We start from the raw sequence: 15,029 nt of genomic DNA on the forward strand, positions 1-15,029 counted from the left end.
AAATTTGTGCTCGAATCACCCATCCAAGTGCACACACAGCAATAAACACACCCAGAGCAGGCGCCTTGGGAGCGATTGGGGCCTTGCTCAAGGGCACCTCAGTTGTGGGTAATGAGAGTGGAAGAGAGCGCTGTTCATTCACTCCCCCCTCCTACTGAGACTCGAAACCCACGACATTCGGGTTATTAGTCCGACTCTAACCATTAGGCCACAACCATTATTGTTCACCAGTCCAATGGCTTAGGATAAAAATGGCACACCTCTCCTCAAGCCGCACGATTTGAGGTAGTGTTGATGCCTCTAGCACTATTGGTGCAGGACGAGTCACTCTTCAAAGTTTAATACATGGGGTTAGTGGTTTAGAACAGAATTTTGTCCTCTAAATATCCATTTGCGTCACATTATGAAGCCTCCTCTCAGTAAAGAATGTCAACCAAATGTTATGGTATATATTTTTCTTTGAAGCCCTTTGTGTTTACTGCATTATAAGGCTTGGCAGTGACTCAAGAAAGTAACTGAATCTGAGGCAAACTTTAGTCCAGCTGTTAATTCTAATCGTGGGCGACTCCTGCAGGAAAAACTGTTTGTATTGATTCAGGGCATATGGAGTATCATCTTAACGTCATGTTAGCGTAGACTCATCATAGACTTATTGTTTTTAAAATTACATTTGTGCTCTTAGAAGGGCATTCTGGGTTGGCAAGAAACCGTGGTCAGAAAACAAAGTCTTTCTCAGTTAATTTACCTTTTCTAAACTGGAGGCCAAAGCATATGTTACTGATTGATTTTAGGTTAAGAGCTCTAAATCCCAGTTATCTATTTGTGGGGGATGTAATTTGTAGAGTTGTTAATGTTTGTAAAGCTTTACATAGGGATGCACAATATGTTGTTTCCATATCTGCTGATATTTGCGAAATTTTATTTTTTAATCATCATCATTAAACCTCATTTACATTTTTTATTATTATTATTGTTTATTATAATTTAAGTTTACTGGTTTGATCAGTATTTTAGATTTAATCCTACATTCTCGTTATCCATATTTTTTTATATTTAGATTCCATTTGCATCAATTAACGCTGACTTATTTTAAAACAGAAACAATTTAATAAGTGTTAAAAGTATTGTAAAGCAAATCTCAATCTATTTTTCATACTGTACATTATATTTCGATGCTTACTTCACTTGTAGCATTTCGTTTTTGTTTTGACTAGTTTTTTTATTATTTTTTTAGACATTTGATAGAATTGTAATAGCAGCCGTTTAACAGTTACCCGCCATAACTTTATTGTATTATCTGTATTGAACAGAATTTTAAATTAAGATAATATTTGTTTGTAATTTGTTTGTTTTAAAAAATTTGAATAAAAGATTGAAGCATTAGAAGATGGGTGCTGCGTCCCAATTCGCATGCTATCCAACCTAAATAGTATTCGAAATTAGAATTAGTGTGTCCAAAATCGTAGTATGTTAAAATGAGTATTCCAAAAATACTCGGATGGTCTAAATTTCAAAGTGCAGATCTGTGCACACTCTATTGGCTAATATTGACCACAACCCATTGCGCTTCGGATGAGGATTCGATTAGAACTACAAATACGAATAAAAAGTGTAAAAACTACAAACAAGGCGGATGTGCGGGTCCGGCGGTTAAGTAGAGAGGTTTGGATAAAGGAGTTTGAGTGATTAATAATCCATATCTAACCTGATGAAAAGATATGCATTCAATGTTATCCACATTGTACTTCATCTGCAACAACATTATGAAATTTGTAATAATACGTTTGGTCATTAACGTTTAAATGCATCACTATGCAAATTGCATAATTTTAGGGCATAGTACATAATTACTTTGAGGGCATAGTATAAGTTGGCAAATTGGGTTACAGCAAGGAATTTATGGTGGGATAGCTTTTGAATAGCTGTGTAGAAAATGCAAATATCCCTTTTGTCGAAATATTAAATCATTCATGATCCTAGTATGCGCTCATTAATATTTGACATGTGAAAGACACGCAGAGATTCTAAATGACGTTTCAACAGTTTACAACAGTAAACTGTTAACAACATTCATGTAATTGCAATTTAAGCATAAGTAAACAGTTCAAAAACCAAATACATGCTCATAAAATAATGCATACTCAATTTTGTTTTGCTGGTAAAAATCTGACAAGCTCAAAGCCACTCTTTGACAGGAATTTGACTTGAAAATAACTGCAAAGTTTCGATTTGCAGACACAAACGCACATAGATTTAACCATAACCCTAAATCACAGTATCTGGCAGTTAAATGTTTAGCTTTCCAGTGTTTATCTGAACACAGCCGCCACCTAAATGCATCCGCTTCATTACCCTGCAGTGTTTTGCCGCATTCTCTCTCATCTCTTAACTCAGTTTCAATAATTGTCAGGCCAGGTTGGTCGTCTTGATTGCTGCCCTCAGCTAAGTTTTCAGCTCCAGTAGTAATCAGAAGTTTCTCAGACGCAAAACCAATCAGCCTCTTTCCCTGCTGAGCTCATCTCAACAGGGAGCCAGGCAGAGAAAATACTCAATCAATGGTCACAATTAAAAGAGAAATAAAGTAGAAAACGTGAGGCGGTGAAGAAACTGTCACACTGCTGTCACAATACTCGCTTCCTTTTCACTCCCACTTCAAACTTTGTTAAAACTATTTTTCTGGGATGGGTAAGCGAACTAGTTGAGGTTGTTCGGTTCTTTGTTTTTTTTGTTTTACACGAGCATGTACATAGTTTTTGCTGATAATTTGTTTTTGTTGAAGGTCTGATAGTTAAAATTCTGGATACCTGAGAGGAAAAAACACTAACTACACCAACACTGGAACTGAGAAGGAAATAGTTTGGATTGAATTTTGATTGAATTTCACACTCAGAATTTGAGCATTGCTGAACTAAAACGATCTGTCGCAGAGTTAAGATCACTTGATTTGTCTCCGTTTTGACAGTGTGTAGTTACTGTGCTTTGCCTATTTTTCTTATGGTCTTGAAATCCTGAACTCTCACTAATGTAGTATCACTGTTATTTTGAATTAAACTGTAAATTCCCTGTTTATAGTTTTGTAGTTTTCAGTTTGGTTGTTAATATTTTAAAATGTAATATTGATTTCAATTTCTTTTTACAATAGTTTGTTTTAGTTATTTTATTTAGCATTTTTTTTTTCATAGATGCATTTCTATTGTGATAAATATTTGAGTTTAAGTTTTCTTTTTTTTTTTAACTGGTTTAATAATAAAAGTTAAGTAATCAACAACAGTTGAGGCAGTCTACATCTTGACAGAGCATATAACACACATTACTCTCTGAAGATGGCATATCTTCTCCTAAACAGGTTCATACATGTCAGACACTCTCCATAGCTCCGTAAGACAACCATGATAAAAAAAAAAATGAATACTATTTTTGGTAGTCAATTTATTATTGGTTTCATTAGTGGGTTTTTTTCAGCCACTTTTCAATAATTTTATTGAGCTGTGATAAACAATATAGGGATGGGCATTTTTCTAAAATATCGTATTTGAATATTTGGGCTCATGAATATATATATAACATTCGAGCAAGACTTTATTTTTCATCCTTAAATATATATATTTTTTTTATAATTTCTGTACAAGCTAGTGATTAGCAAATATACACAACAAGCTTACATTATATCTTGAGATTTTCTTTTAATTTAAAATATTAAGCAGTATGTGTCAAAAAATATATAGAACAAAACCATTTAAGCTGAAGCAGAGCGAACAAAAAACGCTAATAAAACAGACTACACCAGTTATCATGGAGAACATATATACACTCGTCAACATATGGTTATTGTGTTTACATTGTATCATATGTTCATGTTTAGAAAAAAATAAGAATATTCACATGTTTGGGTAAAAGTTGTTTCCTCAGTCTGATAAAAATAAAGGCTGGGTACAGAGAAAATGCACAGAGACACAGATAACAGTGTGCTAAAGTGAAGTTTCTTAAAGTTCTTAAACTAGTCTCCCTCGTCAAAAATTAAAGGAAGCTTATGTCTCGAGATAATTTTGCTATCAGATAATTTATCTGTACAGTATTTTTATTTGTCAGATAATAATTACAGATTGAATATTCGACTATCCGTGCACACCCCTAATACAATTACAACATTCTTACGACTTCAAGCAGCCTCATAGCATTGGGCAAGTAACCATTTGGAAACCCTTGAAAACCGCATTGCAGCACCCCAGCAACCACCTAGAACATCTTATCATTGCAGCAAGCATTTCTCAGAAAATGTAAAAATCAAGTTCTATACTACTTTTGCATTTTTCATGAGCTTAGCAATAACATGGACAGTTCCATCAAAGGAAGACAGTATACTCTGTGTCCTCTCATCTTTGCTGTAATTAGTGTCTCTGTGCTTTGATGGTGGGTACATTTGGTTTGTAACGTACATAGCATTCGTTTTCACATATTATTAGATTAATTTCACCCTCTAACGTTTTGTCCCCAGTAGAAAATTTACCTTCAAAGTACAGATAGGAAAAAAATCTAAAATTCCTTTTATCTGTGATATTTAAGCCATGCTGCTGTCTCTATTCAATGGGATGAAAACAAACTGAATGCAGCTGAAAAGGCTCAATTTTGTGTAGCATGCTTATAATTTTAGTGGACGGTCTATTCCCGGCACACAGTGAGCACCGTAGTCATTGTGCAGCTTTGACAAAACGTTCTTTGTTCATCGCAGGTTTTAGCATAAGAGCACATTGGTCGTGAGAGCTCTCACTCTCTTCATGCTTTTGCGTGGGTGTTATTGAAACAGGGCATCAAGTCCACTTTTTAAACTCCTCAAAGCCTTGTCTGCCCATTTAATTCACATCAGAGAATGAAATGTACTTGGGGGCCAAAAAACATGTACATTTTTTCAATAAAATTCAGCCTCGATTCTAAGCTGTTATAGGTGATTCCCAAGGCCTTTCTGTGATCTTACTAAGATGTTTCACCAAACAGTTAAATCAATGAGCCTCAGGCTGAAGGATATGCAAATTCACTCCTGTACATATTAAATTATTGCAGGTTTGCGTATTCTGAGTTTGCTTGTCACTGTTTTCATTCATTTTGAGGAATACTGAATCTGTTTTTGTGCAAGTGAGATGAGTAAATGCATGTTCACATTTAGTCTAGATCTACAAATAGACCTTTTTCAGAGCAGCACCTCGACAGGTATGAAAGTGAGGGTGTGAGGGATAGAGTTACTGTGCTTTCAATGGCATCCGCTGTAGAAAGCTCCTAGATCACTGACAATTTTCCACATCTCATGTTGTTTGGAGATTTTTTTTCTGCTGAAATATCATGGAAACATATTTTTGGAGTGTTTTGTCATCAAAAAAATCCAAAAACATATGTACTGTATGTCTGTCCCTCCCAGCCTCGCTTTCATTCCCTTTTCAAAATCAAATATGGCATAAGGTCCATAACCATCATGTTTACACATCTGTGCGCACAACGCCTCTGCCTCTTACTCCGATTAATTTTAATCCCATAATTGTACGTGTTTTTGTCCGTTCAAGCTCAAATAGATGCTGCAGAGAATGAAATTGTGTTGTTCGCATGCTGTCTGCACGACTCTGTGTGTGATTCCCTTTTGCAGTGTTCTTGCAATTGAATTATGGTTAAACTTTGCAATTAATCTGTGAATCCAGTGAGTTTCTAACCTGCCTGGTCCATACAGATCAACCACAATCCCTATACATGCTTCAACATCAAACGAAAGAATCCATGATAGTGTTTCCATGACTTTTCAAAAGAGGGAAAACAGGCGTATCTGCCTGATTCTGATCTTCTCTGAGTCCATTTTTCATCTTTGCCCAACACCTGGTCCTCTAATGGTTCGACAGAGACCTGGAGAGGCCTATAAGCGGGAGTCTCTCGCACCCACCGTGTAATTTGGTGGAGGATTAGTGATGATCTGGTGGTTCTTCAGTAAGGTTAGAATTTAGCAGATAAGTCTTTGCAAAGGATGCATAACTCAAGCCACGTACAAGATTATCCTGAAAGAAAAATTGCTTCCTTCTGCTCTGACAATGTTCCCCAGCTGAATGGACTGGTTTTCCAAATCCACACAGCCAGGCCAATCACAGTATGGATGGAGGACCACCAGATCAAGACCCTGTCATGGCCATCACAATCTCCAGACCTGAACTCCACTAAAAGAACAAGAGTAAGATGGATGGTCACCAGCCGTAATGGCAATTTTTTCACCAGGAGTGGCATAAAGTTGCCCAACAGCAATTTTGCAGTGGTCTCTTAATTTTTCCAGCGCTGTATATATCCAATAGCCATCGCTTCTTAACAAACAACATGGTTGAGGTGTCCTTCATGTCCATATAGCACTAACAGTGCACAATGAGTTGCATGCTGAAATGTAATACTTACAGATAGGGATTTGTTCAAAGTGTAAGTATCCATTTGCATGTATTTGTAAAGGCTGAAATAAACCAGTTTATTTTTAATTTTCAACAGTGTTTTATTTAAATAAGAGTAGAATTCGATTAAAGTTCACATCAACTCGCTGTGTCTAAAGCATTGACCCGTATTCATTATGTTAAGTATCCACGTAGCCTTTATAATGACTTCACAAATGTCATCCTCTGAGCGTACACACACTGACAGTTTAATGTGGCCCTGTGCTAACCTTTGCCGGTGCCATGTCTTGCTTTAACCTCAAAGGTTAGGATGACAAAGTTTCTGTCTTTGATAATCTCCATAGTAACAGTAGCGCTGCTTTGATTGTCGACGTTGGAACGGCAGGTGTCTCTATGCGTGTTTTGATCAGCGTTCTGGCATTTCCTCCCGTCCAATCAGGGGATGATTACACCTTTTGATGGACTCGCTGATTAAACTCACTGATGAGCTATTAATGAGTGAAATCAAGAATATGTTTGCTAGTGAGTGCATGTAGTGAGGGAACGTCAGAGAACTGATAACAGTACATGCTCTAATTTATAACTAAAAAATATCATATCAAAGGTGTAAAATGCACTTGCACGATCGGCGCATTCTCATTCAAGTCATTCTCTTGGCTGTTTGCTACTGAGAGGCTGCACTTTTGAGTTTGAAGTTTATTTTTGAAGGGTTTAAATCATGTATTAGATTAGAAGATAAAATATCCAAAAAGAGCTTTGATAGCTGTTGATGAACTTGCAAGTGACCGGCAGAAATCTGTTCATACGACTTTTATTGCTGATGTTCTGTATCTTTGTTTGTCTCTTTGTTGTTTTTCACCTTTGTTGACATGTTCCTGGCAATCAAATTTGCAACCCAGTAACAATCTTTTCTTGCTCAACTGCCTCTGCCTCTCCATGTATACAGTGATACAAATTTGGAATATTCACCAAATAAAAAGTGCACAAACATGTTTTTTATTATTTAATTAAAAGTATACATTTTCATGCAAGGTAGGAAATAATAACTGCTGGTAAATTGTCACATATCACCTACCATTAGCAGGCATGGCAAAGTTAATTTTGGACCCTGTCTGTGCAGTTGATTTGAAAGAGTGTATCTCAGTCTCCTCCTGCCTGCCTAGCCTCAGTCAATACACTGTTGTGGACTGTTTAATCAGGTTCTCTACTGCTGTGTTTTGGACGAGTTTCTCTTTTTCAGACCGAACTCTTTCCTATCCTATCTTGACCAATAACATTTCCATTCACAGCTTGAACTCTTAAATTATTTTTTTTATGGATCCACTATGGTGTCCTGAACTACTTCTAACACAGCAGTGGTTATTATATGTATTCCTCCCCTCAGCTCTTGATATCATACATTTAAAATATGAAGACTTTTTTTTAGTTTAGTGTAGTATGGTTTATTTTATTTATGGAAATTTCTATAGTAAATATTTGAATTTTCTATAGTGAATCATGCATTTATGGATGGGTATTTCTTTAGTGAATATTTACAGACATTTCTATTGTGTATATTTTTATTTATGGTATATATGTCTGTAATATTTATCTCACTTTGTTTTAGTTCTGCTGTAAAATCTTTCATGCAGTTGCATCTCATGAATCGCTGTATAAAGTACAAAATTCCATATCATGGAAATTAATTGGTTAAAAGGTGTGGGAACACAGGATATGAAATTGCACATTTTATATCCAATGTGTGGATTTATTTCATGGAAATTCACATAACCTGCTTATGTTCATATATTCTTTTTGGATGCCAAAGAATTCTGTAAAATTGCAATTTCAGACCTTAATATATATTAATATACCGATTATTATATACTTAACATATTAATATACCGATTCTCTGTAGAAAGTCTGTATTATCTCGGAACATCTGGTCAAGAGTAATCCATGCAGAACAGGTTTATCGATTCCAGCCCAACATAGAGCATGTGTCTTCATGCATGGGCTCTCTCTTCTGGTCTAGAGAGAACATGAAATGCAATGAGTGGATAGACATTTGATTTGATCCCTAGAGACTGCTGTGTCTATTGAAGATCGAATGCCTAAACTAGCAGACATCATCTCTGTCCATCAAAGCTGTCGAGTGGCGAAAGTTTCCTGACAGATTTTGAGTGCTATTCCGTGTGACATTCTTTTCAAGACCGGCTCGCGCTTTTATTCTCTCTCCGTTCATAAAGCATGTGTCAGCCATCGTGTTAGCCTGTCATGACAGCAGAAGTTGTTTGTGTGTGGTGGAGTATCTTGGGGAAAGAGGTTTTGTAAGACAGCAAGCTTTTTGTACTGGTACATTTTAATTTGTTTAGACTGAGGATACAGGAAAAGCTTAGGCAAGAGAATGTTTCACAACTTCGATGATTGAAAGATCTAAATCAAAGTCTTTTCAAACACCCAAAAGAAAGTCTGCCAGTGTCATAGAAGATCAAGACAATTAGTAGTGGAGGGGGGTGTTGATGGTTTCGGGGGTGTTGATGGTTTCCAGGGTGTTGCTATGCAGTTGCTAAGTTGTTCTGGGTGGTTTTTTTTTGTTTTTGTTTTTAAGCATTTTGCATGCCGGTTTCTCATTGGGGCAAGCTAAAATGGTCTCTATAATTTTCTTGTACATGTATATGGTGGCTTGTATCTCTCCTTCTCCCAAGTAAATGGAATTTTAACCAATTATAATTTACATATAGAAGTTATCATTTAATTCTATCTCTCCTTTATCCAGTTTAAACCAATGAACACCCCCCCACCCCCCCCCCCACACACACACACACACCTGTTTTACAATGTTCGCGTGTGTGTGTGTGTGTGTGTGTGTGTGTGTGTGTGTGTGTGTGTGTGTGTGTGTGTGTGTGTGTGTGTGTGTGTGTGTGTGTGTGTGTGTCTTACATTATAAAGTTTAAATTCACTTTGAGGAAGTTTAGATTACCTGATCTGTTTTCCTCACTCTGTCTTGCAGTCTAATCTACAGATGTTATTTTCCATGTTATGAAGTTGTTCTTGTGTTGCTTCTCACAGATGGTGGGTTGAAGTGTGGCATTTACTGTACTGTAACTCAATTCTGTATGCTCTATTAAGCACATAGCAAGAACATAAACAGACAAATATGTACTGTACGTTTCCGTTGAACGTCAAAGCAGATTCACAGAGTGAGTTGTTTTTTTACTTTGGGACAGGAACTGATAATTGTCCTTGCTAAAACGTTTGTGGTGTATGGACAGACAGGCAGCAGATGACGTGACTAAATACTAAATAGACATTTGCAGACATTTCTCATAGGCAATTTAAAGCATACGCTAATGTCCTGCATTCTTGATAGTCAAAGTAAACCCTTGATAATGGTTTTGATATTTACTCTGCCACTCATCCCGTTGTTGTTTTTTTCCATCCTAGGCAAAATGTCAAAATCTGCATTTAGATTGAAGTCTTTTTGTTTTTCATTTGCATATTTCTGATTATTCAATTACATCTCCTCTCCTCCTGTTGGAGAGGTGGTCCTCCCAGCAATTTTTTTTTCTTCACGCATTTCTAATTCATGGCATCAGTGCAAGGTTTGTATTTAGATTTTATATACATGTATGTATTTTATATACATATTTATTGGTGTGTGTAATATATTTGTATTATTTAAACCGTTTAAAAATACAAATTAAATATACAAAATCCATTAAATAACTATAATGTAGTTATTAAACCTACATTTCCCATTTAAAGAGATACATTTATTTCAGTCAAGTTTATATTTATTATATTACATTTATTTCAGTCAATTTTTGTAACCTTAGTTAGTTCAAGATCAAACGTCTGCATGTCTTCATGAACACTGAGAACTTCACTATCTATCTGAGAAATGGAGATGCATTTGCTAGTTGCATTTTCAGAATTTTTAAGCAAGTCAGTAGATCTATTACATCTGTTGTCAGTGACTTCATAGATGGGGCTTGTCCCCTCTAAACACATCTGTTGTTTTTCTACAAATGTTCACTCTGCTCACAACAGCAGCTAGGCTGAATCTTTTTCTGGCAAAAAGTCCAGTTTGTAAGTTCTTAAGAAAATATTCAGATCGTTATACAAGTATATCAAATGTGTAATGTGCTATTTATTAGCTAATGTAACTTTTTATCTGCAATACATGTTGTATCTCATGTCATGGATGTGGTAAAGCAGGATGTGCCTTTAGCAAGGAGCAGTTGGTTAATTATACATCTGCCTAATCAGTAGATAAAGCTAATTTAACAGCCAATTACTGCTCTTCACACACCTCCGCTTCACACTCGAAGCAATGACAGCTTCTTGTTTCCTCTCTTTAAGCTCGGCAGGGTGCACTCGCGCCAACAGACGACTCAGATGTAACTGGATCATACATTTGTTTGTGTACATGCTTTCCTGGCTCACTGCAAACATTAAATTACTTCTGTGGTGGGTTTTCTAGATTTTTTTTTTTTTTTTTTGCAGCATTAATTTGAAAAAAAAAATATATATTTTTTTTTATATATATATATATTTTTTTTTAAATCACACTTTGTTTAATTTAATGCATCCTTGCCGAATAAAATGATTAATAAAAAAAAGTCTTACTGACCCCAACATTGTGTGTGCGTGCGTGCGTGTGTCATGCTGCTGTAGTAAAAGCGTTGAAGGGAACGGCTTCAGTGTGTGTTTGGATTGATGGCTTCAGACAATGTATATTGTAAAATCTCTTGAGACCAGCCGTTTTTACTTTCTTCTCTGTGTATTTATTTGGTATTTGGGCTGGAGGTGTTTCGTGGCGTGCTTGACTCTCTCTGGATTTGTTAGGAGATATATAGGCTGTTTCAGTGAAAGTCCCTGGAAGTTCATGAAGGCTGGGTTGAAACAGGTGTCACTCCATGTACTGAAATGCATCTTGAGCAAACTCTAGGCAAGCATATTTTCCTTTTTTCCCCCCTTTACTGTCTGTCTTTCTCTCCCCATCTCGCTCTACAATACTGCATGAACTCACTATGAAAGGGTTTTTACATCCTCAGAGAGAAAACAGCTGTTTGGGTCAAATGCAAAGTGTTGTAATTATTCTCTTCACACCCTTTCAGTCTAAAAGCTGCATTAAAGCAAACCCGTTGAAGAGAGGAAACTGGAAAGAAAGCTCAGCGAGAGATGTCATTACACGAAGCTACGTGTGGAGTTTGCAGGCTCCTGACTTGACTGGTTTAGGAGCGGCAAAGTAACTGGCTGTCCATGGAAAATGGAGATGAAAGAAACAATACTAATCTGGAAACTTCTAGCATTGTCTGTTGGCCCCACTATACCCAATCGAGTCAATCGTTTTTCTTCTCATTTCATAATAGCGTTTCTATCTTTCTGTCCTCCCTCTCTCCTCTTATGTGAACTTGAGGAAGGTTTTAACATCAACAAAAACTTGTTGTTAGCCGAAAGGTCACATATTGTTCATAACACCCTTTTGTGGCGGTGGCGATACAAAAACACATTGATAAGGTCACAATCTGAATAACTTTCTCTCAAAAACAAATGGAAAAAATACTGGATGACCTTTTATTAAAATGTGATCTGGGAAAATGGAAAACAAAACCAAGTTGGAGACAAAGGAGAGGCATTTCCACATGTGGCCGGTTTGCGGGGACAGGTATTAGAAGGTCTGGTGTCGAGGGGGGCCTTTCTGTGTTATTAGACCGCATTATGATGCTTCATAAATCACAGAAAACGGCAAAAAAGAACAGATCTTTATGAGAGCCCTCTTTTCTCAGGCCCTCTAAATGTAAAATATATTTGATGCTAACTTGTTCTTGTGGAGGTCAGGCTTAAAAAGATTTGACATGGAAAGGCCCAATTGTGCATTGATGCCCTCATTTTGTGTTTGCTTCCTCTTGGTTCTACTCTGGGCGAGCAATTGATCACAGACACACTGCTTTTTCTTTTTCTTTGATGTGCATCTGAAAGTTTTAAGGGGTGTTTGTACATCTGAAAATTTTATTTGGTTTTGATTATTTTGGCTTGTGTCTTTCACATACTCAGAGCATATCAGTACTCACAGTTTGATATAAACCATAACAGTGTTTGAGTTTGTGAATGTTAGTTAGTTCGACGTTTAGTAAGTTTGTTTTGTTTCGTTACTTGGTTCCTCTAGGTATGTAGTAGTGGTTAGTTAAATGGTTTATTGTGTCTATCACTTAGAGCTTATTACTCACAGCTTTTCATAAACCAAACAATATATGACTTGCTCAATATCAGTCAGTTACTCAGTCTGAATGACAGAAATAAACCCAATGTGGCTTTAACCTTTTTTTTAAACGCACTCAGTTAGCTAGTTAGTGGCTGTTAAGGATTTTTGTTTGTTTGTGAACTAAAACACTTGTTAACATTTGTAAGTTTAACTTTATTTGTTACTTTACCTTTGTAGTTTGTTACAAATGTTCTCTTTCTCTCTTCTCTTCTCTTCTCTTCTCTTCTCTTCTCTTCTCTTCTCTTCTCTTCTCTTCTCTTCTCTTCTCTTCTCTCTCTCTCTCTCTCTCTCTCTCTCTCTCTCTCTCTCTCTCTCTCTCTCTCTCTCTCTCTCTCTCTCTCTCTCTCTCTCTCTCTCTCTCTCTCTCTCTCTCTCTCTCTCTCTCTCTCTCTCTCTCTCTCTCTCTCTCTCTCTCCAGTCTACTGGTCCAATGGGCAGCGGCAGCATGCAGCTGTTGGAGACAGATTTTTCCCGCACTCTAACTGGACTGGTAGATCTGCATCTCTTCCATCAGAAGAGCATCCCAGTGTTCCTCAGCGCGGTCACCATCGAGCTGTTCAGCCGCCAGACTGTCACCTGATTTACCCATCAATGCTCGACCACACAGTGTTCAGGGAGCTCTCACACACAGACAAACACAAATATGTACAGAACTCCAGTGTGTGATTATTTTTTATTAGCCTTTTTGTGTGTGTGTGTGTGTGTGTGTGTGTGTGTGTGTGTGTGTGTGTGTGTGTGTGTGTGTGTGTGTGTGTGTGTGTGTGTGTGTGTGTGTGTGTGTGTGTGTGTGTGTGTGTGTGTGCAGATTTAGCATTGGCATTGTCATAGCTTGACAATCTTTATGGCAGCATTTCAGTAGTATAGTCTATTGTTTTTCTTTTTCTTTTAATGCTATAAAACCCACACTGTGTTGTTTAAGAAACAGGTTAACACAAATACCAGGGAAACCTGGAGATGTGCAGTCCTCTTTTTATGAACCTCATCTTTCCCGGCAGTTTATTTGCCCATATCGAGGAAAAAATAAAGACATATTAAACTTTTCTGTCTGTTATTTGTTTTTGGAATGATTCATACGCCCGGTTAGAAGCTGATTTTGTGTTTCATATTAATTGATAAACTAATATCCCCATTGAAACCACAATAGTTGCCTGGCAGTTTGGATTTATCAACTTTTATGTCTTTTAAATGTTTGCTTTGTAGAATTTGGCACCAAATCCTAGTGGATGTGGGAGTATTTAAATTCCCTGGCCATTTTAGCTGGCGGTGATTATTACTATTCTTTAATTCATCTTCATTTGAATGCCACAGTTTCCTACAGTACCTTACACACATTAATTTTAATCTGAAATGACTCAGACTGCTTTCAGATGAATTTTGTCTCAAATCTGTCGCACAAGCAATGCAAAGTGCCATTGTGCCAAAGCAATTAGCAAAGAATGTTACTCTCATCCTGTATCCGTGGTTTCAGGTAGTGTGCGGAGCCAGTATCTCTGCTTTCTTCTCATGCCAGTGAATTCATTGCGGATTCAATGTCCCTGCTGTTAGCTGTTCCTATTATATGCAAACTCAGTCTTTGGCTGGCAAAATCAATTCAGAAAAACAGCTACTATGCACAGACTCATGCACACACACTCTCAAGCTGGCACTGCTCTCTTCCTCTCACTTTTGGCCCCTGTTGTTTTCATACTTTATCCTACTACATTTTTTTATTTAATATCATTTGTTTAACAATTCAGTGGGTCAAGCATCTTTGGCCTTTAAATCGAATCTCCTTTCATTCTATGATATCCATTTCCTCTTTCATCACACATTTTTATATTTTATTCATTTTATCATTTATCATCTTGAGTCGAATAAGGTGGCCTCTCATTGGTTATTAATGAAAGTTTTTGTTTTTCATGAACGATTCTTATATAATTCAAAGCTTTGGGGTGGAAAAGGCTATATATGCTAATGAGGTGCTGTAAATGGATAAATAATAAATATTTGAGATGCTTTTGACCAAACTACAACGCTGTAAAAAAAACATATGGACTTCAGACTGGGAGGAAAGATAAGCTGCCATTGTCTTATTACAATGCAAATGTTTATATTCAGTGGTAAACTGAAGATCATTAATATTGATATAATTACCTTTCTTTTAGATTTATTTACTTCCCTTTTGTAACATTTTTATATATTACTTTTCCTCCAGTATTTTAGTCTTGTATAATTGTAACTCCAAGAAGAGATTATTTTGGTGTAGATGTTACCATTCTGTTAACGAAATTAACAATAATAGATATAATTGAGAAAATATCTGTTTGTGTTTCTGTTATGATTATCTAATGCAGTGACATTCGTACATTAATTTTTTTCAGATTATTTTTGGG

At 36.6% G+C, this 15,029-nt stretch overlaps 1 protein-coding gene across 4 annotated transcripts in view; it reads left to right on the forward strand.

Annotated features, from left to right (window-relative positions):
• mad1l1 (mitotic arrest deficient 1 like 1) overlaps positions 1–13,697 on the forward strand; it is a 71,276-nt gene extending 57,579 nt beyond the window's left edge. For 3 of the 4 annotated variants that reach the window (XM_077205265.1, XM_077205266.1, XM_077205267.1), the window contains exon 18: positions 13,076–13,697. In XM_077205265.1, coding sequence (XP_077061380.1) covers positions 13,076–13,237 — 162 coding nt within the window. In that variant the 3' untranslated portion in view covers positions 13,238–13,697. The remainder of the gene's footprint in view (positions 1–13,075) is intronic. The other variant, XR_013195421.1, reaches the window with a different exon arrangement.
• The last annotated feature ends 1,332 nt before the right edge of the window (positions 13,698–15,029 follow it).

The sequence above is a fragment of the Siphateles boraxobius genome, unplaced genomic scaffold (assembly GCF_051911475.1).
Source record: "Siphateles boraxobius isolate OS27281-9 unplaced genomic scaffold, OSU_SipBor_1 53, whole genome shotgun sequence".
Taxonomy (NCBI): Eukaryota; Metazoa; Chordata; class Actinopteri; order Cypriniformes; family Leuciscidae; genus Siphateles; species Siphateles boraxobius.